At 37.7% G+C, this 27,967-nt stretch overlaps 1 protein-coding gene and 1 pseudogene across 1 annotated transcript; one reads left to right on the top strand and one right to left on the bottom strand.

Annotated features, from left to right (window-relative positions):
• Positions 1–2,569: 2,569 nt before the first annotated feature.
• Positions 2,570–18,333, top strand: LOC138382425 (zinc finger protein 679-like). The gene is made up of 4 exons (XM_069466931.1): positions 2,570–2,683; positions 2,730–2,867; positions 17,244–17,370; positions 18,224–18,333. The coding sequence occupies exons 1-4, from the start codon at positions 2,570–2,572 to the stop codon at positions 18,331–18,333; spliced, it is 489 nt and encodes a 162-aa protein (XP_069323032.1).
• A 4,701-nt stretch (positions 18,334–23,034) lies between these two features.
• LOC138382424 (UBX domain-containing protein 7-like) lies at positions 23,035–27,522 on the bottom strand (annotated as a pseudogene).
• Positions 27,523–27,967: the final 445 nt, after the last annotated feature.

The following is a 27,967-nucleotide window of genomic DNA, read 5'->3' as shown; positions in this document are numbered from 1 at the left end:
TGCACAAAACAGTAGACTTTCTAAGTATTATTGACAATTATCCATGAATACCATGTGTGAAGAATACAATAAATGTATAACATACATTTTAAACGTAAAAGAAAATTAGCTATGAAGAAATCTAATTAACAATGTGCAGTCTATTTGAGCTAAAAAAAAAATATATGTAAGGAATTCCAGAAATATATGAATGAAGACTTAAACAAATGAAAAATTGCATCTTATTCATAGATAGAAAAACTCAATAAGTTAAAGAAGTCATTTATCCTTAAACTCATATCAGCTTTGTATTTGGTTTCATAATAGATTATGTCAGTTTTTTTAAGCCAGCAATAAGTTTGCAAAGTGCACATGGAAGAACAAACACATAAGAATAGCCAAAATCCCTGAGAAACACAATGAACCTGTCTGGTCCTATGATAAATTAAAACACATTATTAAATAAAATATTCCATAATTAAAGAAGTATGATGTTGATGAAAAAATAGGCAAACAGACCAGGACAGTAGAAAATTCAGGAATCTAGCAAATTTCATAAGAGAAGATATGCAATAAAAACTACAGAAGGGGAATCTTTATTAATACTTAGTGCTTGGGAGCTGTATATTCCTAAAAAAGGTGAACCTGGATTCATTCTTTACACGCTACAGTAAGATAAATGGCAAAGGAGAAATCTAGATCGCAAAAATGAAAACATACAAATAGTAGAAGAAAATACTGATAAATATTTTTATAAGTTGTCATAAATCTGGTATATGACTCAAACCAGAAAATGTTAATAAAAGAAAAGATTGATAAAGCATATAATAGAAAGCAAGAATACTGTGTATAGCAGGAAGCACCATAAGTCAAGTAAAAAGGAAAATGCCAAATGGGACATCTTTTGCAACTTATATAACAGACAAAAGGAAGCATACATCTGTTTGTTCTAGAAAACAAGAAAGCTCTCAAAACATGGTTTCATGGTATAAGGAAAAAGGAGGCAATGTGAATGATTCCTCACTGATCTAAGATGGGATGATTTGAGCTCAAAAAGAAACTTAGATGGCAGTGTATAAATTTCATCAAAAACACAAAAAATAATGTTAGGAAATTATCCATTTTTTTTTGTTTGTTTTTATTTGTTTTGTTTGTTTGCTGGGGCCACACCATCATTGTGACAACTGATAAAAGAAAGAATCAAGCTCTTATCTTTCCTTTCCTGATAGGCTAGTTGTTTTTTTATCTCTCTTTTTTTTTACTCTGTTACTAGGGCTAGAGTGCCATGGCAGATCTTTCTGCCTCAGCTTCCTGAGTAGCTGGGACTATAGGTTCACACCACTACACTTTTTTTTATAGAAACAGCATCTTGCTATATTTATTGCTCAGTTTAGTCTTGAACTCCTGGCCTCAAGCAATTCTGCCTCAGCCTCCCAAAATGTTATCATGATAGGTGTTAGCCACCATGCCTGGACCTAATAGGCTAATTTTTAATAGAATGATGAGCTCATGAGAAAATGCAATTCTCAATGGAAGAGTGAGAACTAATATATTCAAAGGATATAATTGAATTAGAAAATTGCTATTTGGCAACCCTCAGTAAAATAAATGAAATTACAAAAATACTAATCAAAAAATGCTAAACAATTATATGAAAGAAACAAGCAGACATTACTTGGACCCATTGATCAACTTTAACATAAATAAATGTGGAAAAACCAGATGTGTATCCAAATGTGCTTTCTGAACCCAGCTGGGCTGGAAGTTTAAAATACAAAGAGACTTTGAGAGATTTCATACAAAAATCAAAAACATACTTCATTAAATAATTATATTGATTACACAGAGAAACAATATTTTAGATATATTGGGTTAAATAAATTATTACAATCAAATGCGCATGTTTCTTTGACTTTTCTTTTTTTTTTTTCTTTTTTTTTTTTTTTTTTTTTTTTTTTTTTTGAGACAGAGTCTCTCTTTGTTGCCCAGGCTAGAGTGAGTGCCGTGGCGTCAGCCTAGCTCACAGCAACCTCAAACTCCTGGACTTAAGCGATCCTCCTGCCTCAGCCTCCCAAGTAGCTGGGACTACAGGCATGCACCACCATGCCCGGCTAATTTTTTGTATATATATATTTTAGTTGTCCATATAATTTCTTTCTATTTTTAGTAGAGACGGGGTCTCACTCTTGCGCAGGCTGGTCTTGAACTCCTGACCTTGAGCGATCCACCCGCCTCGGCCTCCCAGAGTGCTAGGATTACAGGCGTGAGCCACCTCGCCCGGCCTTGACTTTTCTTTTATGTTGCCACTAGAAAGTTTAAAATGACACAAGTGGCTCATATTTTATTTCTACTGGACATTGCAACCTGAGAGGATCACATCCCTCTTTAAAATTTAGGGCGCGTCTTCAAAAGACCAGAGGCCAAGAACATTAAAATCTGAAATTTAAAAATAATTTTATTATATTGTTTCCAATTTTGAGCATCATATATGTTATACATAAATGGATATAACCTTATATACAAGGTTAAATGCAAATATCTTCAAGGAAGGGGCAGGTCCCAGCAGAGAGAGGAAGCTCTGGTCACAGCCATGAATGCGTGGGATCCCATCACCTGTCACTCAGGGCCCAAAAGGGTGGGCTTGGGGCCTTATTCAATGAGGGCGCCGCTGCGGGAACTGTCCAATCGGCGAGCAGCGGAAGAGGCGGGGTCTTCCACCATCTTGGCGGGACCTTTTTCTCTTGCGTCAGGCCGCCAAGCTTCCTCCTGTTCACTGCTCCTTCGCCGTTGCTCTGGGAGGTCCGGGTGGCTCTGCTGCAGCTTCTCCTCTGGGGGTTACTGGAAGGCCTCTGTGGAGGATGGCGGGATACCCCCGAATCCAGGAACCGGTGAGTATGCAGGCCAGGTGTCCTGAGGGGGGCGAGGGCCAGTTGGAACCCACTGGAAGTGGCTGTGGTGGACCTAGGCTTCCCCACAGTCAGCCGCGTTGTCTGCGGATCGGAGTCCCTGCTGGTACAGCGCGGTCCTCAGTCCCCTTCAGCCAAAGGGTGGCGCTGGGCCTGGGCCGGCAGCCGACCCCGAGCGTCCTGTCCATCCGCTGAGGCGTATGTGGCCCAGCAGGAGCCGTGTGGGGGCCGGTCTGCGCCCGCGGCTCCGCGTCTTCCTCAGTGTGCGGTGAGGACGCAGGAGGGTCGTCATGGGAGGATCCTGCTCGGTGTGCGGGGGCTCGTGTGTGGGAGGAGCTATGCTCATTGGGGTCCCCAGTCCTCCTCGCATTGAAAATTAGACTAAGGCTCTGTTAAAACATTAAAGAGTTCATAAGGGCAAACGGCAATTTATGAATCCAGAAGTAGCCAGCAATGGTTTGTGCTTTGGGGTCCCCGGGGGCCTTGAAGGGAAGGGTTTTATATGGTGCATGAAGAAGGAAACCTAATTCAATAATTGGTTACAGTTTTGTAGTCACCTTTCTTGGACTATGACAATGACTATTTTCTGGTTATGTAATCAGAGGTGCTGTCACATGTAATTGGTTCTTCGTGGTTGGTTAAGCCTGAATTTTGCTTCGCACTAAGGTAGTAATTTATAAAAAATACATTTGAGTTATGTTTCTGTATTAGGTAGGAACCCAGGGCTGTAAGGTTTTTTTGGAGTGGCTGGCGCCAGAGAAAGAAAGACAAGCAGAGTTGACAGGGATAAGTAAAGAGGCTTTATTGGAGCGCTCCCGGGTGGGGGTGACGAGTCTCTTGAGAGACGGACCCAGTGGAGCCTCACAGTCCCACAAGTGGAACCAGAGAAGCCGCCCCACCCAGAAGTCTGGGTGGGTTTTATATAGGTTCTTAGGGTGGGGGATGAGAGCTTCTTTGGCCAAGAGATGTCCGCACAAGGAGTAAGGAATTTCGTTGTTTCAGTTTTGGGGCGGTTATTGAGGGATAGGAGGGGCTTCTTTTTTCATTAGGGAAGAGAGGGATGCCTGCTACCAGCCCTTACAAGGGCACTAGAGTCACTTCAGTCTAATTGCCTCCTATTTAGTTATTTTAAAACTCCACAGAGGGACTGGTTTTTTCGTATGTTTTCCAGATGTATGGCATGCAGGGTCTCAAATCCAACACTATGCCCCCCAGTGTTAACTCTTCTAGGGCTTACAGTAAAATACTAAATTTCCAGTTCTTTCCCCAGATTCCCAAATGCCAGCTTCCCCTCACAATTCAAAAAATTATCAATTATTTGTGTTTTTTTCTTGTGTTGTCCAAGGAAAAAGAGTATTTTAATTGTTTATTATTATTTCACAAATCAGTAACTGTCTTTTAAGAACACTTGTTTTCTCTTGCTGAAAATTTCAGATCAGAGGAAATTAGAGAATATTCACTTGACACCCCTTTGTAAAACCTCTTTGTGCCTCTCCTTCTTTTATCTTTCCTAGGCATGACATCTTACCAGGATGTCTTTAGGTTAAGTTTTTTCCCTGGAGACTTTTACAGGGTGATGTGTCCTCAGCCACCATCCTGTTTTTTCTGGTCATGGGTTACACAGCTATCTGAGGATGATCCAGGACACCCACAGAAGCCATGTGTCCTGGAGTGTCTAGTGAATATCATCAGCCCTGGGTCACCTTCTTGCACAGGACAGCCTGAAGTATGGGGCTGGAGCCTATGGGGCCAGTTTGCTGGATGCCCTGGGGCTGAGAGAGTCTTCTGGTGTACCTTTCACCTGAAAAGCTGACCCCTTGAGACATTAATATTTTCTTATCCCAACCCCAGTTTTCCTTTCTTGGAGATGTGTTGGTGGCCAACCAATCAGTTGCTGCTTTTAAGGGAAAGGACAAAAATGATTCCTGTTCTTTGGATTTTCTAACACTTGTGAGGGATAAAACTATCCCCAAGGACAAGAAAAACCCTCCCCAGTGAGCTGGTACAAGAACCTGCAAAGCAATTTGCACTTCAGGCACTCAGTGTGGTGCAGGAATGGTGCAGTGGCTCCTGGGAGGGTGGTCTTTGAGCAGTATGGTGAGCAGGCTGTGTGTGGGAGTGCGTCCCAAGTGCTAGGATGCCCTGACTTGATACTTGAGTCAGACATGACTGTGTTTCTGTCATCACTGCTCTTCCCTGGGCGTGTCACCTTGAAAGGATTTGTTCACTCATTGCAACTTTGGTTTTCATTAACAGTAAAATGAGTTTTGGCAGTCCAGCTAAAGATAAAAAATACTTCAAAAGTGGCATGAAAGTGGTGGGTTTCAGAAAATAAAAACTACTCACATATTCCATTTGTTAAAAATTATTATTTACCTATTTTCTTCCCTAGAGTGAGTGGTAATTTTCTCAGGTCTAGTGTGTTGTTGTTGTTTTTTTTTTTTGTTGTTTTGTTTTTTTTGTTGTTGTTGTTCATTTGTTTTAGCAGAATTTCAATCTTTTGCACAGGCCAGAGGGCAGTGGCATGATTATAGCTCACTGCAGCCCTCAGTGACTAGGCTCAAACAATCCTCCTGCCTCAGCCTCCTTAATAGTAGAACTATAAGTATGTGGCATCATGCTGGATAATTTGTAAACATTTTTTGTAGAGACAGGTCTCACTGTGTTGCCCAGACTGGTCTCAAACTCCTGGCCTGAAGCGATCCTCCCACCTTGGGCTCCCAAAATGTCAGAATTACATGTGCGAGCCACCACTCACTCTGGCCTCATTGTGGTGGCTCTTATTTAGAGATCTGTCTTATTTGGAGGTAGTTTTCAGTAGCATTTCAGGACTTTGTTTTGGGAATGCTACTCAGGGAAGGAAATAGAAAAAATCTCTTCCATTTTTGTTGCAGAAAAATTAATACATTTCCACAAGAAAGTGCAGTAGAAAAATTCGTGAATTACAAAGATTTACCCAGGCATCAGTTTCTCTCGTGCTTGGTGGAGAATTTGTGACAGTGGGGAATTCTGTTCTGGATCCTGTTAGCTGGATGTTGGAGTTTAATGATAAATCCTATGAGATAGAATTTGGCAATTCCTAGAAGTATTCACACATGATTGTTTACAAAATAATTTTTACCATGAAGATAATAATTAAATGACCTGTTTATTTTCTGAAATGGCTAGATACTGTTGATTTTCCTGTTGAGGTATAAAATTTAAATGCCTTACAATTTCTGTGATACTATGATAGATATATATATTTTTTGCTTTTGTTTTTGTTTTGTCCATGATTCCTGTCTCTCAGCTCCCGTACGCCTTGGTATTTGCTAAATGACTAGAGCAATAAGAATTTCTTTTCTTTAAGTATTTGGTCTTTTGTTCTTGGTTCCTGAAGGAGCTCCTGAATGGTAAAGGTGAAAGGCAGTCTTTTGTTATTTACAATAAACCTTTCAAACCCACTTGATCTTATGTTCCTGTGTGGTTTGTTTGCAAAGCCCCTAGAAACAAACCACTGGATGGGAGGCTTGTTGACAGGGGAAGCAGCCCTGTGCTCAGAGGGATGGAATTTTCAGTCTCACCCCCAACCTTTGGGCTGAAGTTTAAGATGATTGAAAATGGCCTGTTGTTAGATTAGTTATGCCCATGAAATGAAAGTTCAATAAAAAAGGAGGACAGGGTTTCGAGAGCTTCCAGACAGCTGAGCACATGGTAGGTTTTGGAAGCTGGTGAGCCTAGCAAGGACTCAGAAAGCTCTGAACCCTTTCCCCCATACTTTGTCCTGTGTATCTCTTCATCTGGCTGTTTGTGTATATCTTTTAATATATGCTTCATAATAAACTGGTAAATATAAGTGTTTCCCTGAGTTCTTTCAGGTGGTCTAGCAAATTCATCAGAACTACAAAGGGAGTCATGGACATGTGGATGGAAAAATCAAAACTCTGAAATATTTGAAAGAGATTTATTCTGAGCCAAATTTGAGGACCAGGGCCCAGAGTCATTCCCAAGAAGCCTTGAGCAAGTGGACTCCCTGTGGTTGGGTTGACATTTCAGGGAGGCAGGGGTTACAGGTAAAGTCATAAATCAGTATGTGGGAGGCCTACACTGGTTTGGCCCAAAAAGGTGAAACATCTCGAGGGTGGGGGCTTGCACGTTATAGGTGGGATTAAGAATTGTTTGGCTGACCATTGGCTGAGAGAGTTAGGCTTTACTGAAAAGACCAGAAAGGATATGCTTAATTTAAGATAAAGGTGTGAGCACTCTGGGAGGTCCAGACAGGAGAATCTTTCAAGTTTAGGATCTGCTAGGATGCTTGAGTTAAGATGGGGGGGTTTCTACCTTTTAGGTGATACTAATGCTATACCAGAGTCAGGTTGGGAAGTAAACCACACTATATTTGGTTCACAAAACCTGCCTAGTAGGATTTTATCATTTTTGAGCATGACTCATCAGGCCACCTTAGGGAAGAATTTTGAGCAAAAGAACAGATCAGAGTTCAGTCCTCAGACCTGTTATTTGAAGCTGGTTAGTCAGAGGTTTTGGAGGCCTGGATTTGCAACTGGTGTCTGAAGTGGGGACAGTTTTGTAGGACTGAGTCCTCATTCTGTGTGATTTGATGCTATGTCCACGTAGATAGTGCCACAATTTAATTGTATTTGAAGATATGTAGCTGGCATCTCCTGCAAAATTGATTGCTTCTGTAGTGGTAGGGTGAAATTGTACATTTTTTGTCAGAGAAGTCTTCTGTGCTGATTGATGTTGTGTGAGAGAAGAGAAAAAACACTTGTGGTTTGAGATTTTTTCCTTCAGAATTTCCTTCCCTTTTATAAACATAAAATCTGAGTTTTAGTGATTTTGCTGGATTCTTGAAACACTGTGTATTTTCTCATTTGCAATTAAGTGAATAGCCCTAACTGAGAAGCAGAGACATAAGCCCAGTGACTTGAAGCCAAAGCCAGTCTTGAGTTTGCAAAAGGAGGTCATTGAAGGCCCAATTATTTCTCCTGGGGAGCCACCCTGGGAGATGTCCCCACCTGCTCACAATGTCATGGAAGGAGCCCTTTATCCTGAGAAGCATAGAGCCCTGGAAATCTGGGGATCCAGAGGAAAGTTTGGTTGGGTTTGGGATGGCAGGAGTGTGTGATGCCCCATCTATGATTGCAACTGTCATTGTCTTGGGGCTATTTTTATACATTGACAAGTGAAACAAATTCAGATTTAGGTGGGAAGTGACTATGTTGTAAAGTAGTATTGCAATATAAGAAAAGCACCAAATATAAGATCTACAAGCTTCTTTCACAGGCAGGAGTAAATAAGTTTGGAAGACAGGTCGGAGAGGGGAGGCAGAATATGGGGTGGCAAAATCAGAAACTGATTTACTTGGTATTCATACTGTTCTTAGAAGGGGCACAGAGAGGGGTTGTCTGCTGGCTAAGGCTGAGGGGGCACCAATTTCAGGGACCTGGCAGAGAGAGAGTAACTTAAGCTGTATTGCCTTAACAAGTATTCTGTTCAGACCAGTGAAAGCAGAATTGTTCATCTAATTGTTTATGAGACAAAAATGGAAATTTTTAGAGTCTGTGTCTGGCTTTATGGTAGGTAAAAGAGGGAGCATGATCTAAGTTATAATGGGAAAGGTGGGGGTTTTTTGCAGTGAGGTGCTCTCGATGAACAAAAAGGTTGGGGGTTTCTTTAATCACAGCTATTTGCCGGGTATACTTTCCATCCCCATCTTACCCCATCCCTTTCCCTTGCCCTACACATCTCTTCCATTTTTCCATTCCTAAGTGTAGCAATTTTAATAAATTTCTAAGTGTATTTAAAGTGTTTTATTGAGTTCTGTAGGGATAGTCCCTGTGCAAGAATTGGCTTGAGCTCAAAGTTGGCGAAGCTGGACGTGCTTCTTGGGTCCAAAGGTCAATGGGTCCAGAATGCTCCTTGAGGCCAGAAGTCAATGGATCCCGACAGGGCCCATTGACTGCTGAATGCTTCTTGGAGCTAAAGGTCAATGGCCTATTGAAATAGACAAACTTTCCTATGGCAAATAGCCAAGGTGTGTCTCATTGTCCTGCACGCGGGTAATGAGGTCCAAAGGTTAAGATGCAAACATTTGCCTTCCCTTGAGCAATTTCCATAAGAAATGGAACATGTCGCTGCAGGGCTCTAAAGATAGTCAGGTACCAGGAAGTAGCTGCTGGACAAAAGGAGTATAAAAATAAAGCCACTGGGGCTTTATTGCACTGCAGTCTTTACCGTCTATGTGTGTCTGCGTGTTTAATTGTGTGTCTGCGTGTTTAATTGTGTGTCTGTATGTATGTTTATGTGTTCATCCCCCGTTCTGTAATCGGGCCACAACAAGTTCCATGAGTAGTTACATCAAATTATTGAATATGAGAAGGGGATTATGAGAACCCCTGGCAGTTGTTCAGAAGTAGAGATGGGCCCTCAGGGCTTACAAATGGTGTCTTAAGTGTGAGCACTGATGTGGGACCAGGCCCTGAAGCTGTGGGTTCTGTGCTATCTCCGGATGGTGTCAGGATTGAATTGCTGGCCCACCAATTAGTGTTGGAGAATTGATTAGTGCTCAGCAAATGCCAGACATTTTGGTGGTAGAAGTGTTGTCAGAATAATGACATCATAAGTCAGAACCTTAAACTGACTCCTGGTGAGTGATCACTGGTGAAAATCGACAAGCTGGAAGAGGGAGCATTTCCATCCTGTGAGAAGGGGCAGTAGGATGTGTGCAGCTCCCAGAATTAAATTTCCCAGCTTCTCAGGTTTCTCTCGCTCACTACCTAATAGTGAGCCACACTAGGCTGTATCTCCACACTAGGAGTCGTCCCCAAGCTTGAAAATGTGTTCAACCTACTGAATATAGGGTTCCTGGTGAACTGTGGATGCAACAGGCTGCTTGTCTGAGCTGTTTCCCTTGTAAAATCTTGCTACCATGTATTTCCAGTTTTCCTATTTGTGAATTTTATTCCATGATTTGAGTGTAAGATTCATATTTTCTTGCCGGAAAATCAGAGTGGATTGAGTGATATGATCTGAAGAAATAAAGAGTATTCTTAAAATAAATAGTTTCATACAGAATTTAAGTAATAAGAATATGAACATCCAGGTACAGAAACAGCCTCAGGCAGCTGTGATGTGCCCCCTGATCTCATCTCACTTCTGCACCCAGAGGCCGCTGCCATCCTGATTCTTTTTGTGACTCTTTGTAGCTTAAATATCTATCATGAAGCAGAGGATGGCTCAGTTTTGCTCTTTGCGTTCTCATAATTTAATGTTACCTTTAATATTCTGTTAATACTATGCTCCAAAGGTTTTTCTGTGGCTTCTGTGCCTCAGTTTATGGCACTTGTACTGGTGTCTGAGGCTGTGGCTCACCCAATTTGCTAACACATTCCACTGTTAACGGACTTTGTTTCAAGTTCAGTTTTTGATATAGACAAGGCCATTTTTGGTGTTGTCCCCCAGCTATTAACACTTTGGAAATTTTTGAACCTAAAGGAAGAAACTGAGGCACAAAATATAATTTGGAGAGTTTACCAGAGCCAGAGTAAGTGCAGACCAAATTAACCTTGGCTATGAGATCTTTTTTGTGTTTGTTATAAGCAGGTTTTAAAATATGGAGGGGGTCAATGCAAACTTCTTTTTAGGAATTGTTATTGATTTACACAGGCATTGATTAGTGATTCGCTGTAAGTTGTTGAAGTATGCAGTGAGTTATGGTGTTCAGCATGTGGCATTTGAGGTTGCTTTACAGCTGCTTGTGTCAATCAATTTAGAGGCCACATAGAACAAGCAGTTTCTAGAGATGATTAATTAGCTTATTACTCAAGGTGGGGAGTGGAACATGACTGCTGCCTCATTTCTGTGCTTCTCTTAGCCTGATGCTTTAGAGGAGGCTTGCATTTTTCAGACAAAAAGTTTCTTTTCTTTCATATTTCTCCGCTTGAATCAAAATATTTCACTTCAGGAGCTCTGTGGCTCAAAGTCTCAGTGTCTAGGTGTCCCTCATCACCAGATATTTTCATTCTTAGATAGTCCTGTCCCACACTGGGAAAGGAGGAAGAGGATGTAGCTTAGTGAGATATTTTAAGAGCACCCAAAAGCAAAATCGAAATGGCATCACAGAGTGCCAAGAATGAGACTTCAGTCCAGTCATTGGTTTATATAGCTGCTGTTGCTTGTTTTATTATGTCTAATCTTTGGAATACCATGATTTTGATTTCTTGGAAGAAGTAAAACCATGAGATCCATAGCATTAATAATTTGAATAGTAGAAACATAATGCTCATAAGGATAATCAAAAGAGGATTTGTATGCCAGCACAACAACAAAAACCTATCCCATTGTGAGCCAGTTAAAAACATTAGGAAGAAAAGTAAATCTAGGTTCTTTCTTAGAGACTTGTCTCTAAAAGTGTCATCTTTTGTGATTTTTCCTAGATTAGTTTTTATTTCATGAGAACTATTTATGTATACATGAGAGGTATTTGCCACGGTACCTCTGTCTCCTTGCTCATGTAATATATAATCTAAAGCAATGTGATGTCTAATACAACCTCTGCCGGCAAATCAGTTACTTTTTGTTGATGTGTGATAGAGGTAGCACTTTGACCTACCAGCAATTTTTCCTAAGGTTATAGGAAGATGTCTATTTATGTGTTCATAGGAAGTGGCACCCTATTAGGGCAAAAGCACTCTAAATTGCATGCAGCTATCTTCTTGATGGACGGGGAGGCAATTGATAGTTTTCCCCAAAATAGAATCTCCATCTAAAATAGTTAGGTGGTCATTCCTAGAGACAAATTTGAGGTAAATAGTCCAGTGTTGGGTTTTTTCAGAGCCATTTTTAGATGGAGGGATGACAAAATGTTTAAGAGATATTGACCTTTAATTTAGCATCACAGAGACTGATCAGCAATACTTGATATGGTTTCTACCACCAGGGATAGAGGGAATTTTTTTTTCATGGTATTTTCAATAAACATAATTTCTAGGTTGAAGTTGTGATAATGAAGACTATCACCTTTAAGGAGATCTTGTTTATGTGCTACTTAATGAAGGTGCATGGGCTTTTATGTTGTTATTTTGAAGGGAGAAAGCTAATGTTTTCCAAAGGGGGTAGAACATTTTTTTTTCTTATGAGACTGTCTCGCTCTGTCACCTGGGCTAGAGTGCCGTGGTGTCAGCCTAGCTCACAGCAAACTGAAACTCCTGGGCTCAAGCAATCTTCCTACCTCAGCATCCTGAGTAGCTGGGACTATAGGTGGGCACCACCACGCCTGGGTAATTTTTTCTATTTTTGGTAGAAACGGGGTCTCACTCTTGGCTCAGGCTGGTCTCAAACTCCTGACCTCAAGTGATCCTCTGGCCTCAGCCTCCGAGAGTGGTAGGATTATAGGCATTAGCCACCACGCCTGGCCTAGAACATATATTAAACATACCAATAGGAGAGCATTAGTCCAGAGAAGGTTAAAAGTTTCTGTAAACTTTGTCAGTTGATGTTGTAGTACCTCATTTATATATTCCATTGGTCTGGAGGACTGAGGGTAGTGTCCCCAATAGAAATGCTGAGAAATTGGTCACATGTTGCAAATAGGCTGAATTATTTGACCAGTGAAAGGAGTTTCTCAGTCTCTGTGAAGCTCAGAAGGAAATCCCCAAGAAGGAATAGGAAAAGAGTAGAGGGTCATAGTTAAACAAAAATTGAACTAAGGAATTTGGTTATTTTCTTTCTTCCTTTTTTCTTTTCTTTTCTTTTTTTTTTTTTTTTTTTTACAGTTTACTGAAAAATTGAAGCAAATACTTTTATTATCTGCAATTAATACTTTATGAAAATCTTGTTGAAATGAGAAAGCCAAATTTTTCCCTTGAATTTCTGTATTATCAATATTAAAGCTAATTGTAATAAAACTTTATAAACAAATGTATCCAATCTCAATCAGTTTTGGCCACACAAGATAAGATCTCTATATACGTTTTATAATCTGTTATGTTTCCATTCTCTTTTTTGTCTAACTTTCTATACCCACTGAGTTTATCTCTTTCATTTTTTTGTTTTATTCTTTCAATTGAATTCAGCCTTTAAATAACTTCTAAACCAGGCAAAGTTACTTTTTTAAACCAGAAATCACATCCTTATGTATATTTCAATAACCTTTTGCACGCACAAAAACATACATCTTATTTTATTTATACATACTCCATGTAGAATTGTTTCTCTTTTCTCTAGTTTTACCATATGTTAGTAAGAATTTTAAGTCTTAGTAACTTTAATTCATAGTGAAAACATAAGATGTAGGGAAGTTTAACAGTGGCTCACCTGCTAAAAATTTATGAATATGTATTTTATAATGTTTAGAAGAATAGCCTTTGTAATGGAATAATTTTTCAATGTAGAAAAGAACATATTTACTACCATATCTAAATCTATTTTATCTGTCAATTAAGAAACCAAATGTATATAAGCTTAAACTCATATTTAGTAATTAATATCTTAGCATTATATCTTATTTGGAAATGATCAATATAGTCAATGAATATTCATCATTTAATTTACCATTGCAAAACTCTAAGAGTATAGTTACCAAAAATATTTGAAAAACATTTTTAAATAAACATATTATGAAGCATAATTATTATTATAGGTTCATTTATTAACTTCCATTCCATTTATGTCTGCTTTATTCATTGTTAACAATTATGTTTATAAAAATTCATGAGACATAAAAAAAAATCTAGCCATCATCTCAGGTTAAACTTTTTATTATAACCGTTTTTATACTACTCTGTTAGGCAAATATTATAAAAGCAATAAAGTTAAGTAAATGAGTATTTTGCTGATATATCAGAAGACATGATTGTTTTTATTAAACTAAACATCTTAAACTAGTCATATTCACCAAAATATTTATTCAAGTCCTGTGAAATTGGAAAATATTTGTTCTTATTTATTTAATTATGAGCACTCATTCATTTTTAGGTTAATTAGATACCATGTAGACAATATACAATCACATGTATAAATGTATGGATACATGTAGACACAATATATAACTTACATATGTACACATGCATGCATATAAAAGAAGAGAATGTGGAGTTAAACATAAAAGACAGTAGAACTTTAGACCGTGGAGGAGGAGTGATGGGAGACAGTGAGTGATTTGACAGGAGGCAGAACTCAGGTGGTGATGCCAATGATGGGGAGCGGCACCTGCATGACCTTGAGCAAGTCATTTCCTTTCCAGGCCTGTTCCTTTTTCACTGAGAGCCTTTCCACTCCCCTGTCCTTCTAGTAGTCATGAACTTGAAACTCTCTGATTTGGTGTCCACTCCCTTTAACTATTTTTACTGAGCTTTCCTATATTCTCCCTTCTGCCAAGGGGGAAATGGAACTGTGAGATGTATTTTCTTTTGTAGGAGAAATTTATATGTAGTGTAATTATTCCTTTTTTTTTTTTTTTTTTTTTTTTTTTGAGACAGAGGCTCACTCTGTTGCCCAGGCTAGAGTGAGTGCCGTGGCGTCAGCCTAGCTCACAGCAACCTCAAACTCCTGAACTCAAGCGATCCTCCTGTCTCAGCCTCCCGAGTAGCTGGGATTACAGGCATGCGCCACCATGCCCGGCTAATTTTTTCTATATATATTTTTAGCTGTCCATATAATTTCTTTCTATTTTTAGTAGAGATGGGGTCTCGCTCTTGCTCAGGCTGGTCTCGAACTCCTGAGCTCAAACGATCCACCCACCTCGGCCTCCCAGAGTGCTAGGATTACAGGCGTGAGCCACCGCGCCCGGCCTAATTATTCCTTACATGTGTTTTGGTCTGTAAACTGGTTTATAGAGTTACCTGTGCTTATATTTTAAATGTATGTTAGGAAAATCCATAGAAGCTTTCAAAATAAATAACACTTTTATTTACATAAAAGTAGGAATACCTTTAGTATCATAGGCTTATTGCGGGCTTAATGTGCTCTTATCTGAGAGGCTTCATGAGTATTCACAAATAATTGCAAAATACACGAAACAAATGAGAATGATTACCATGAAATCAGGTTTCTGACCTATTTTTTTGCAATTAGTGGGGAAGCATCACATGTCTATTCATTTTATTCAGACTGGGGAAATTCTTTTTAAAGTGTAAACCAGATTATACATTTTCAAGAATTACTCAGTAGGGCTTCTTGAAAAGATATTGTAAAAAATAAGTAAAATTAGGTTTGAAAACATTGGACCAGGTATGTTTACAGATTTCGGGCCCAAAAAGGCCACAGTGTGGAGAGTACCAGATTTAGTCAGGAAAGAATGATTCTCATGTTTGTTTTTCTCCAAGTCATAAAGGAGAGATTTTTTTGTTTTTTCCCACTTCCTACTTCACAGAAGGAGCAAGTTTTTTTAACAAGAGGCTATGTGCATTGGGGCATATAGGTTGTGTTAAAATAGATGAGGTGCTACATGCATTGGAGCAGGTTAGTGAGGAATGGTGAGTCTTGGCAACAGGAAGTCTGCACAGGGGGCCTTTGGAATCTCAACTCCTTTGTCTTGGGGAAAATCTGCCATTTTGGGGAAACAACTCAAAAAGGCTAAGTAGTTAAAAGTTACAGGGTTCTCTTTTTCATGTCCCACTGGACTGAGGATCTATTTTAAAATGAGAAGAAGAGGAGTATAAAAACATAGGGAGATCATTGAAATTTGTTCATAGATCCAGTTATTATACAATAGCATACAGATATTTATTTTTGAGATCATCTGATTTATTAGCATTTTCAATGATACTTTTATATTTTGTATCTAGTTTAAAATGGGCTTCTATTCTCCATAGAAATGAACATTGTCTCCCATATCGTCAGGTCATAACCATAACTACAGCTTTTTTTGGCATATTCTCTTAAATCATCTGAAAGATTTGAGGAAATAATCTTATTTTGTATTTTCTGAGTTGATATACAAATCTCTGGACACCATGTAATAATCTAACTTTTATCATACATTTCAAATGTGCCTTTTATCAGACACTCCCATTTACTTTAAGTGCATTTTCTCATACATCTTATGGATGGATGGATAGAAAATAAATAAACAGATCATATGTAGATATAAAGAGGTATCTGCTTAGACAATGCTGTTTTCACAGTCATGAACAATGATCACTGTTTTCATCTCCTAAACTAACTTAATACAACAACACTTTACATCTTCAAGTATGTTTGCATTTCAATATGATACACACATATATGTTTTTAATGAAATTTAATCTTATTTTATTAGAAATTCAGTACCTATTTTGACATTTGTGATTAACTTCAAGTTGTCTTGTGCTGACTTTATTCAGTTTTTTTGTCTGATATGCTACATCATAGAAACACATTGAAAGCTTTCTATACTTGTATGTTTGGCATCAGTTTCTAGAACCTGGAAATTATATCATTTTAATGTCTGGTACAAATAGATTATGTATACTCCACTAAAGATCTCTTACTAGTGTACTGTGCTTTAAAGTCATGACAACTAAACTTTTCTCTTTGTGGTTATATTGATATGATATATAGTTTTCATTCATTTTAGTTTGCTTTTAGTGATGTTGTGTCTGCATCTATTGGCTCCTAATATTAATTTGTCCTATTATAGTTCATGCTAATTTTATTCACTTAATTAAGGTTCTCTCTGATAAATTTTTCCACTGTGGAGTTAATTATTTTTCTCTTAACTATTAATAGATAACTTGTGAGGATTTACCACCTGATGTGCATGAACTATCACATTTAATCTGGAAGCTCCCTTTCTGTTTAGATTTTCTTTGCGCATAGTTTGCTTTGGAAAACGAAGGCACTCATACTTATTTTCCAGTCAGATGAACTGGAGTAAAGCCAGACTCTGCCACTTACTGGACGTTTGAAAGACAGTCCTCTTGGACCAGAAGCATTGACATAGTGAGCTTGTTAGAAATTCAGGTCTCACTCCATATCTCCTGAATCAAAATCTGCATTGTCGTACACATTAAAGTTTGAGAGGTACCTTTTACCTGAGCATGACTTTTCCATCTGAAATATATACACAACTTATCCTGCATGATGTAATGTAAAACTTAAAAATGTAAATGTCTGTTTACATTTTTGGTGCCTTGAGTTTTATACTGTATCATCCAGAAAATTATAGTACCTACACTGGATTTGTTGATCTTATGTCAGTTTCATTCCTCAGAGTTACGGAATACAATATAGAATATTTTTGTGTTAAAAAGTGTCTTTTTGAACAACTCCAGTCACTCATATAATTAAGAAACTGTTATCTTCCCTCTCTCATTTCACCTGGAGCCAAATTAAGAACTCTTCCCATAGCCACTTTGCAAATATGTGTTTTTCTTTCAGGGACTGTTGACATTCAGGGATGTGACCATAGAATTTTCTCCAGAAGAGTGGGCATGCCTGGGCACTGTTCAGCGGAATTTGTATAGAGATGTGATGTTGGAGAACTACAGAAACCTGGTCTCCGTCGGTGAGGATAACTTCAATACACAATTTGTATTCCATACTAAGGATTTCATATCCTTCCTTTGTAGGAAGGTTTCTGGGAGTTTCTGCTTTATATGAATTAATTTTAGATCTTTGTTTCCAAGGAAATCTTGGGGATTTGTTGTATAGGAAAAATCTTCAAGATGTTTTATCTTGACTTTAATCTTACTCATTCTTGAGCTGATCTGTATCCTTCATTCTAGATTAGTGGTAATTTCAGAAATTTAGTGGTATAAAATATTATCTACACCTTAAAATCAAATTTCTACCATCAGTTTTTGATTCACTAGTGCTGGGTAATAGATATAACAGCTCACACATTTTCTTTTATTTTATTTTAGTTTTGTTTTATTTTGCTTTTGTGACAGAGTCTTCCTCTGTCACCCTGGCTAGAGTGCAGTGGTGTCAACATAGCTTACTGCAACCTCAAACTCTTGGGATCAAGCGATCCCCCTGCTTCACCGTCACCCTGCTTCACCGTCACTAGTTGCTGGGACTATAGTTGTGTGCTACCATGCCTGGCTAATCTTTTTAATTTTAGTAGGAATGAGGTCTCACTCTTGCTCAGGCTGGTCTCAAACTCCTGACCTCAAGTGATTGTCTTACCTTGGCCTCACAGAGTGCTAGAATTACAGGTGTGAGCCAACACACGTGGTCAAGACCCACAAATTTTAAATATTTCCTAAATATTCTAAAATTTCCATCAGGGAATAGTAGTTTTTGATTAATTTTCTAAAATCTGATATAATGTTCTCTCTTTTCTACTGAGTACAATACTTGGTTGGTAATTGAAAAATCCTAGCAAGAGTGATATCATTTTTTCTTTCATAAAACAGGTCTTGCTGTCTATAAGCCACACCTGATCACCTGTCTGGAGCAAAGGAAAGGGCTCTGGACTGTGAAGAGGCATGGAACTGTAGCAGAACACCCAGGTAGGTGGGGGTGAATGAAGCAGATGACACAGGTGAGAGGTCAAGGAGAAAGCCAGACTTTAAATTGTGGTTTGGGCAGTTCTGCTCCAATGGAAATGGTTTCTGAGAAGTCTGTGTTTCTTTCTCTTAATCTCAGATATTGGCATCTCTGGCCTCTGTTCTTAAGTTATTCTAAGGACTTGACTTAGTGATCTTCAGTGATCTTCCTTCACATTTACAGTGAGAGTCAGAGTCCTTTTCATGGCTACTAAGGGACCACAGGATGTGACTGCTCTTCCATTACTTTGCAAGAGATGGGCATATCTGTGTATTTCTGAGGAACTCTATGACAAACTATTTTTTAATTTCCCTTTTTGCATCATATCTAGAAATGTCTTAATGTAGTTGTGGTATTGGTATTTGGTTCAGAAATCCCTTAACACCACAGTCAAGTGTGTTTTCTGCTTTATTGTTTCATATCCTATGGAAGTATTAAATGTAATTCTATAGAAATTCATACTCAGTAATATTACCAGAACACTAAGTATCTCCATAAATAAAATCTAATGTTATTTTACTTCTAAATTCTGTTTTAGTGTGGACTGTGATTAATAATAAACTCTACACACCCTAATTCCTCAACTTTAATATAGTTCAGTATATCTACTCCCTACATTTCTTAAATATTCTGTGTCATTGGGCACCTTAGAATATTGCTCAGCCTATATTCAACTTCTGCATTTTACCTTTTGCTTTTCCAATTTTAAATAATCTTTACCATCTTCTTTATTTCTCAGTAACTATCATTCTATAATTTTCTCTTGTTTAGTATGAAGGTTACTGGGACTGTGTCATTCATATATATGTATACACATATATATGTGTATATATGTCTGTGATATGGACTTTCTTCACAAATAAAAGTTGTATAACTATACAGTTATTGTATACAATGTAATGACTTGATATGTGTGTCCATTGTGAAATGATTGGTACATTCAAGTTAATGGACATATCTAACACTTCACAGTTACCTTTTGGTAGTCAGAACACTTAAGGTCTACTGTCATAGCAGATTTTTAAGATAAAAACTATTATTATTAGCTATAGTCACAATGCTATAAATTCGGTCCACAAAACTTATTCATAATGTTATATAAATGAATGTTTGTACCTTTTGAACAATATCTCCTCATTTTCCCCACCTCAGGCCCTGGCAACCACCTTAGCACCTTCTGCTTCTACCAGTACAACCTTTTTAGATTCCCCATATAAGGGAGATCATGCAATATTTGTCTTTCTGTACCTGACTTATTTCAGCTAGTGTAATGTCCTCCCTGTCCGTCTATGTTGTTGAAATGGTTGAATAATATTTTTATAACCAAATAATATGCTATTGTATATATATACCACATTTTCTTTGTCCATTAAGCATTCACAAACATTTAAGTTATTTTCATTTGTTGGCATCTTTGAATAATTCTGCAATGAACTTAGGAGTGAATGTATTTATTTGGGATGCTGATTTTATTTCCTTTGGTTATATACACAGAAGTGGGATTGCTAAATTGTACGGTAATTCTATTGTTTGTTTTTTTTTTTTTTTTTTTTTTAAGATCCTCCACGCTTGCTTTAAAAATGAATCTACCAATTTACAACTCACCAACAGTGATTTCGTTTTCTTCACATCATTGTCAAAACTTGTTTTGTTTTTTATATTAGCCATCCTAACAAGTATGAGTGAAGTGATATCTCATCATGATTTTGATTTGTAATTCCCTGATAACTGGTGATGTTGAGCACCTTTTCATATACCTGTGGGCCACTTGTATGTATTCATTGGGAAAATATCAGTTCAGTCTTAGGCCTATTTTTCAACCAGTTATTACAGTCATTATTATTATTGTTTTTGTCTTGATTTATGTTTCTTTTTTTTTTTTTTTTTTTTTTTGAGACAGAGTCTCACTCTGTTGCCCGGGCTAGAGTGAGTGCCGTGGCGTCAGCCTAGCTCACAGCAACCTCAAACTCCTGGGCTTAAGCGATCCTACTGCCTCAGCCTCCCGAGTAGCTGGGACTACAGGCATGCGCCACCATGCCCGGCTAATTTTTTGTATATATATATATATTTTAGTTGTCCATATAATTTCTTTCTATTTTTAGTAGAGACGGGGTCTCACTCTTGTTCAGGCTGGTCTTGAACTCCTGACCTCAAGCGATCCGCCCGCCTCGGCCTCCCAGAGTGCTAGGATTACAGGCGTGAGCCACCGCGCCCGGCCTTGATTTATGTTTCTTACATAATTTGGATATTAACTTCTTATCAGACATATGCTTTACAAATGTTTTCTCCCATCCTATAAATATTTTATTGTTTGCTGTGCAAAAGCATTTTAATTTGATAGAGTCCAACTTGTTTATCTTTCTTTTTGTTTTTATACTTTTGGTGCTGTTTTCAAAAAATCCATTACCAATATCAATATCAAAAAGGTTTTTTGGCTGGGCGTGGTGGCTCACTCCTGTAATCCTAGCACTCTGGGAGGCTGACGCGGGCGGATTGTTTGAGCTCAGGAGCTGGACACCAGCCTGAGCAAGAGCAAGACCCCGTCTCTACTAAAAATAGAAAGAAATTATATGGACAGCTAAAAAGTTGCCAGGCATGGTGGCACGTGCCTTTAGTCCCAGCTACTCGGGAGGCTGAGGCAGAAGGATTGCTTGAGCCCAGGAGTTTGAGGTTGCTGTGACCTTGACACCATGGCACTCTCGCCCGGGCAACAGAGCAAAAAGGCTCTGTCAAAAAAAAAAACAAAACAGAAGGTTTTTCGGGACCGAGTTGACTGGGCTATTTCCTGGTCTGTAGCCAAGAACAGGGGTCCTCAAATTTGCCACCTGAATTACGGCCTGTCTTTTTAAAATTACCTTCCTTGTTCTATGGATTTGGCAGCTTTGGAATCCTCCTCCCTGGATCCCAAAGCTCTCATAAAAGCACTTTTCTTTAGATATGGTCTTGCTATATCACCCAGACTAGTTTTAAACTGCTAGACTGGAGTGATCTTTTTACCTCTGCCTTTTAGTAGCTAAGAGTACCAGCATGAGGCACCATGCTGGGCTGTCATAAAGGTACTTTTTTCCATGTATGGCTGCAAAATATTTGTTGCTGCAGGGATATAAAGAAGCAGGGGACTTCATAGTCCACCATCTTGCTAATTTCACATTCTGTATGTATTTTCACTTTCTGTTTTGTTCTATATTAAAGTTTTTGTAATTTTAGATTCAAATATTCAGAACAATATACTAGAATTTCACATCATGCAAGATGTAAATTAGATAATTAGTAGGCATCCCATATTTACTAAAACATTCACTTGGAAGTTTAAGTCTACTGTAGGCAAAAGGGAATCATTATAATTGTCATCCACTTTCCTTAATTTTTCAGTTGTTAGTGGCTCCCTCTGGTATTTTTCCTAAGTGTATAAGTGAGGTCTCTGCTAGATAATAATCTTTAGTCCTGGGGATCAATAATCCTTTCCTACTTGGATAGTTGTTATTTATTATTGACAAACTTTATGCCCTAAATCTAGTAGTTACAAAAGGTATGGCTGGGGAATATAGATGAGTCAGACAAAATTTGAACTACCATGTTTGCCACCTTTCAGTCTTACATCTTTGTGAAGACTTTCCTAACTGTAACCTACGCTATTCTCTTTTCTAAACTTCTATTGTAATTATAGTTCAACCTTAGAAAGGTGAACATTTACATGTTCTCCAATTATCTCATCTATACTGTGTCTTCTAACTGGATAAAACAAGTAAGAATCAGATCTTATATTTAAAAATATTTCCAACTTTGATTAAAGACTCAATTAATAATTGTATATAAAGTCAAGGAAGGAGACTTTTATAAAAGATTGTAAAACATACAAATACAGAGTTCAATAATCAAGTGTGGATGTATGCAGAAAAGATCATTTTATCTTTTCTGAAAAACGGTTAAAGATAAAATTGTTTTTTATCCTTTCCACTTATTCTTGGCAAATAATGCCACACAGTTATTTTTCTTTCACATTTTCATGAGTGCTTCATTTTTAAAAGCAATTGGTAATCAGCCTCCCAAAATAATGACATAAATAAGAATTTATAGTCATAGTACAAATCCCATAAGCTTTCTCTCAACTACACTCCTTAGATTTAAGAAAACAAAACTTATGATAATTTACAAAGCAAAACAATGGAAAGACAATCGTTTGGGTAAATTGATTCCTCTATTGTAGGAGAACATACTATGGAAATAAAAATAGCATGGACTCTGGGTTCCCATTCTGATTTGCCACTTACTAACTGTGATGTCCTCAACAAATTCTCTACACTTCTTTTATTTCTTATCTATAAAATGGGGAAAATATACATTTTGTAGGATTTTTAGAAAGATTAAAGGAGAAAATGCACATAAAGCACCTAGCACATGGAAGTTACTTAAAATTAGTTTCCTGTTCTTCCCTCATTGGACACTGTTCTTTCTCTTCTCTTCTCCTTTTCTAAATCAAATTCAGAAAAAGTATGCCTCTCATTTTCCCCCACTAGTTTTCATTCTATCTCCCTGTGTTTTTCTCATCACTCTCTAAATCTACCTTGTTCTTTTCCTCCCTATCTTTTAAACTGTCTTCCAAGCTGTTTACAGCACCCATAAGAAATGATTTTTAGCTAACCTTACTGATTTCATTTAATCTATTCAATAAAACCTCTCACCCAAAGAGCAAAGGAACCTGCAGAAGAAATAAGGCAAAGTGGAAGAAGTATACTCCATAAGTGGGTTAAGTTGCGGATCAAGGCAATACTCCTTATTTACTCTTCCCATGTACAATCCATAACTCCTCCCCATGGGCCTCTATATCAACCTCAAGATAATTATACTCCTGCCTCAAAATAAAATGTAATCCTCTATCTTTGTACCCTAAACATCCCAGTTGTATCTAACTTGGATGAATATATCATGTTGTGTCTTGAATCACTTTATATACATTTAATCATCTCAGAGTAACCCAAGTTGAAAAAGTCACTTTGGTTTCTCATAAATGAATATGGAAGTGCTGAGGAAATCAAAAAGAACTATATTCTCATTAATGAACATGTTGTCTCAGGTTTTCTCGATATATTTTATCAAGAGAAGCTAGTAGGCAAGAGAATGAAATACAGAGAACTACAGGAAAAATTTTTGACTTCACATTTTTTCTCTATTGGTCTTCAGCTGTGACTTTGCTGAGAGTGGAGATGGATGCCATCAGAGCTGAAAAATGAGCATAACCTTCTTAACAATGTGCCTCTCTTAATTTTTAGATTTCTGACGTGTCTACTACCAACAAATTTTTTACCCTCCAGTGCACCTTTGATAGTATACAGCTCTATTCCTCAAATAGCAAGTATATTATCCTAGTTCAGAGATACAATTGAGGAATTAACATGAAAACCATGTTTCCTCAATAAATCAGAAACTGCTAATTAAGCCTCCAGAGCCAAAGAAAAGACACCAAAATGATACTACTCAGTCACCAATCTAAAGAGAGAAGTTTGACTCAAAGTATAAATGAAACTAATGTAAATATGTTTATAAATATTTATACAGTTATATACTTACACATAAGCACTTACACAGACTTAGAAAACAAATGTAAGAGCATTAAATCAAAAGGACTCACTGAAGAATAAACAGAATTTTCTGTGATCTTCTTGAAGAAACTAATAACTCATTCTTTAGGGAGGATCTCTCAAAATCCAGCCAGTAGAAACCATATTCTGTAACCATGTACAAGCAACACGTGGCCTCTTCCCCCACCCCAATTCCCTAGTTGCCAAAAGAGGAATCTTAAAGTAGATGGGAACTTAAAGATCTCTGTGTAGTAGAAATTTATGTTCCTCAAGCAGAAGATTCAATCTAAAGCCCCAATTGACAAAATAGGTACATTCCATATTATGATTTTACAACAAAATTAAAGTTCTGATTTTGTCACCAGAATTATACTACCCCTTCAGAGGACTCTATTTTAAGCACAAAATAAGAACTGGGCATATATATAGTGAAACTGGTATGCAAATAGTATTATACAGATTCAAGATGGCCTCTTCTAAAAAATACTGAAAAAACCTTTCACTAACTACAATTTGAATGTGGCTTTTGTTGGCAAAAGAAACTGACAACATCTGAAGATTACTGGTAATCTCCACAAACCCCCTTAATTATGTTTTCTTATGAATTGAGTTTAAAGATCTTGCCCTCAGAGAGGCTTTCAGTTTTGATACCTTTTAAAAGAAAACACCATTTTTCAGGAATTATGCTCTTTCAGTCAACAGGGACTTTTAGAGACTATTCCAACCAGGAGGAAAGAATGAATCATTATTTCTAACCAAAGGCACTTGGTTAGCAACTCTCAGCTGCACATTTTCTTTTTCCCCAGGGGCATATCTAGTGTGCCTTAAAGAACATAGGACAATCAATAACGAGAGTGGTTACAATTATAAGCCACTGTTGTGCATGATTATTGACCAGCTGCCTTCCTATGGATCACTGGACCCAGACAGTGGAGGGGTCAAAGGAGCTAATACGTCGTACTGGCAGAACAGCAAGCACCTTCCTTTTCCAGTCACCACAGTTTACTCACTGGATGTTCATTGTAGGACCAGCAGGGTCAATATAGGTAAAAGAGTAATAATAAAGAAAACTATCTCGGGCTAGAGCACTGAAAGCTACCCATGCTACACACTCCACATTTAACACTCATTCTGCCAATAACAGATGCCATGGAAATATCTTACAGCTGGGAAGATGGGAATCCTTAAAAAAAATTAAATATGATTAATAATAATAAAGGATGCTTTTTGTATGTAAACCAAAGCCTAGATATTTTGTTATATGATATTTCCTACATGAAGAACACAAGAAAATAAAATATGTTAGAGATTTTGTTCTCCCTACTGAAAATGGGAACTTACAAAAAAGGGAGTTTGTTCATATGCTGAATTTAGCCATTCCTGTGCCAAAGGAGTCTGGAGAGTAACATTGGATCCACAAGAAGTGCTGTGCAAGAGACCACTTACTGGAACACACATTTCCTGTTGATAGTTCTAGGAGAGATCTTATTCTTACACTTCTATTTGGTCACCATATTAGATAAGAAAAAAGTAAGCTGAGGGTGGGGGAAGAAAAGAGAAAAGGAAAAAAGAGGTAGAAAGAGACTGATCATAGGAGAGAACAAGAAATAAAAAAGAAGGCAGGTGACTTGTCTGCCCAACTTTGGCTCCATGGTCCTATGAGCCAAAATGCATACTAAGTGATATAGTATCACAGGAAAAGGGAAAAAAGGAGTAAGCTGAGAGAGTTCAGGCCATGGTGTTAATTTCTGTAAAAAGGCAGTATTTTAAGGACAAAGGTCTGCCTCTTGTAACATAATGTCATAGTCCAGATGAGATAGTTTCCTTGGAGGGAAGTTGGTGAGAAGTTCAACATGTTCATTCGGATATCCTTTACACTGGACATGCTTCACCAAAGCTAGCAGTTTAGGTTGCTCCGGATGAATGGTGTCTCCACTTTCTTGATCTGGATACCGCAACATCAGCTGTGCATTTGGTGCATTTACATCTACCCCTTCCACTCCATTCCATCTGATTTTTCAGGTGACATCTCTAGTATATCTGCATTGACAACTGATAATGCTTGGTGGTTTGTGGCTGTTCTAGGCTCAGTTCTGGCAGGGGGCTGAGTTAGTGGCCTTCTGTTCTCTTTTCTGTGCCCCAAATCTTTATGGGGAGACTTTCTGGACTTGGCAAGGTTTTCTACATTATCTTCTTCATTGGAGCCACAAACAGATATGAATTCCTCACTGCCAGAAAAAAGTTCAGATTCAGATTCTTCATCAGAGTGACTTCCCTGTTTTGTCTGTATTGAATCAAAATGTGTCTCTTGCAAGGAGCCTCTGATGGAAGCTTCTAGCTGGCTGTCTTCACTTGCATCTATAAGACTCTCTGAATGGGCACATTTTTGGGGAGACTGCTGGAAAGTCCATCCAGTTGCCCGTGTTCATCTAGAAATCCTGTCATTTCGTCCAAGAAAGAAGATATATCTAATTGGTGCCACTCTACTAGCTTCTGACCTGTCCATGGGTCCAATACGGAAACGGGAAATCCCCTAGTTTATACAACTGTATGTATGATATCTCTGGGCTGCTTAACTGTTATGATAAACCTATCCTGGCTGATTTCAATGGTTGTTTTGTCTTGTCTGGGTGAATAGTCATGGAAATAGTCTTAAATTTATCATGTATCAATATTTGTTGATGAATCTATATTATCTTGGTGTGAGAGAAGTACTTTTGTGATTTGAATGTAATTTTTGAAAAGCTTGACAACTATTTTAGTTATTCTTTTAAAAAATTTAATTGGTAAAACATATAAAATTTACCATCTTAAGTTTATTTACATGTACATTTCAGGAGTAAGTATATTTACATTGTTATGCACAAGATCTGTGGACATTTACATCTTGTAAAACTAAAACTCAATACCTATTAAGTAACAACTGCCCATTTTACCCTCTCTCCAGCCCTTGACAAACTTCATTCTACTTTCTATTTCTATGAGTTTGACTACTTAAGATACATTATATTAAGTGTAATCATACACTATCTAACATTGTTACTGGCTTATTTCAGTTAACATAATGGCCTCAAGGTTTGCTTTTATCATAGAATGTGCAAAGATTTTCCTTTTTTTTTTTTTTCTGTGATTTTTTAAGACAGGCTCTCATTCTCATGCCTGGGGTAGAATGCAGTGTGTCATCATAGCTCACTGCAACTTCAAACACCTGGGCTCAAGTGGTTTTTCCTTCCTCAGCCTCATGAGTATCTGGAACAGTAGGTGCACATGACTATGTTTAGCTAATTTTTCTATTTTTTTTTGTAAAGATGGGGGTCTCATTTTGTTACTCAGGCTGGCCTTGAACTCCTGGCCTCAAACAATTCTTCTGCCTTGGCCTCTCAAAGGGCTAGGATTACAGGCATGAGCCACTGCACCTGGCCTAATATTTTCTCTTTGGATGCTAAATAATATTGCATTGTCTATATACCATATTTTTTAAATGTGTTCATCAATTGAAGACCATCTGGGTTGCTTATGCCTCTTGGTTTTTGTGAATAATGCTGAAATGAACATGGGTGCACACATACCACTTCCAGATTCTGCATTGCATACTTTGGATAGATACCCAGAAATGGGATTTCTGTATCATATGCTAATTTTAATTTTTAATTATTTAAGGAACCTTATACATTTTTCAAAGTGTCTGCATTATTTTTCAATACCAATATTTCAAAAAGGTTACAATTTCTATACATCTTTGACAAGGTTTTTATATCACCCATTCTGAGTGTGAGGTGATATTTCAATGTGATTTTGCTTTGCATTACTCTAAAAATTATTAACTTTGAGTATCCTTTCAAATGTTTGTTGGCCATTTGTATATCTTCTTTGGAAAACTATCAGTTAAATTCTTTGTCCATTTTTTGATCAAGTTATTTTTATTGTTGAATTTTCAACAATAAATTTGTATTAATATATTCTGAACATTAACTCCTATAATGTGAATGTTTTACAAATATTTTTACCCATTTAGTATGTGGCATGCTGTCT

This window comes from Eulemur rufifrons, chromosome 4, assembly GCF_041146395.1.
Source record: "Eulemur rufifrons isolate Redbay chromosome 4, OSU_ERuf_1, whole genome shotgun sequence".
In the NCBI taxonomy this organism is placed as follows: Eukaryota; Metazoa; Chordata; class Mammalia; order Primates; family Lemuridae; genus Eulemur; species Eulemur rufifrons.
This window is presented reverse-complemented; position numbering and strand designations above follow the sequence as displayed.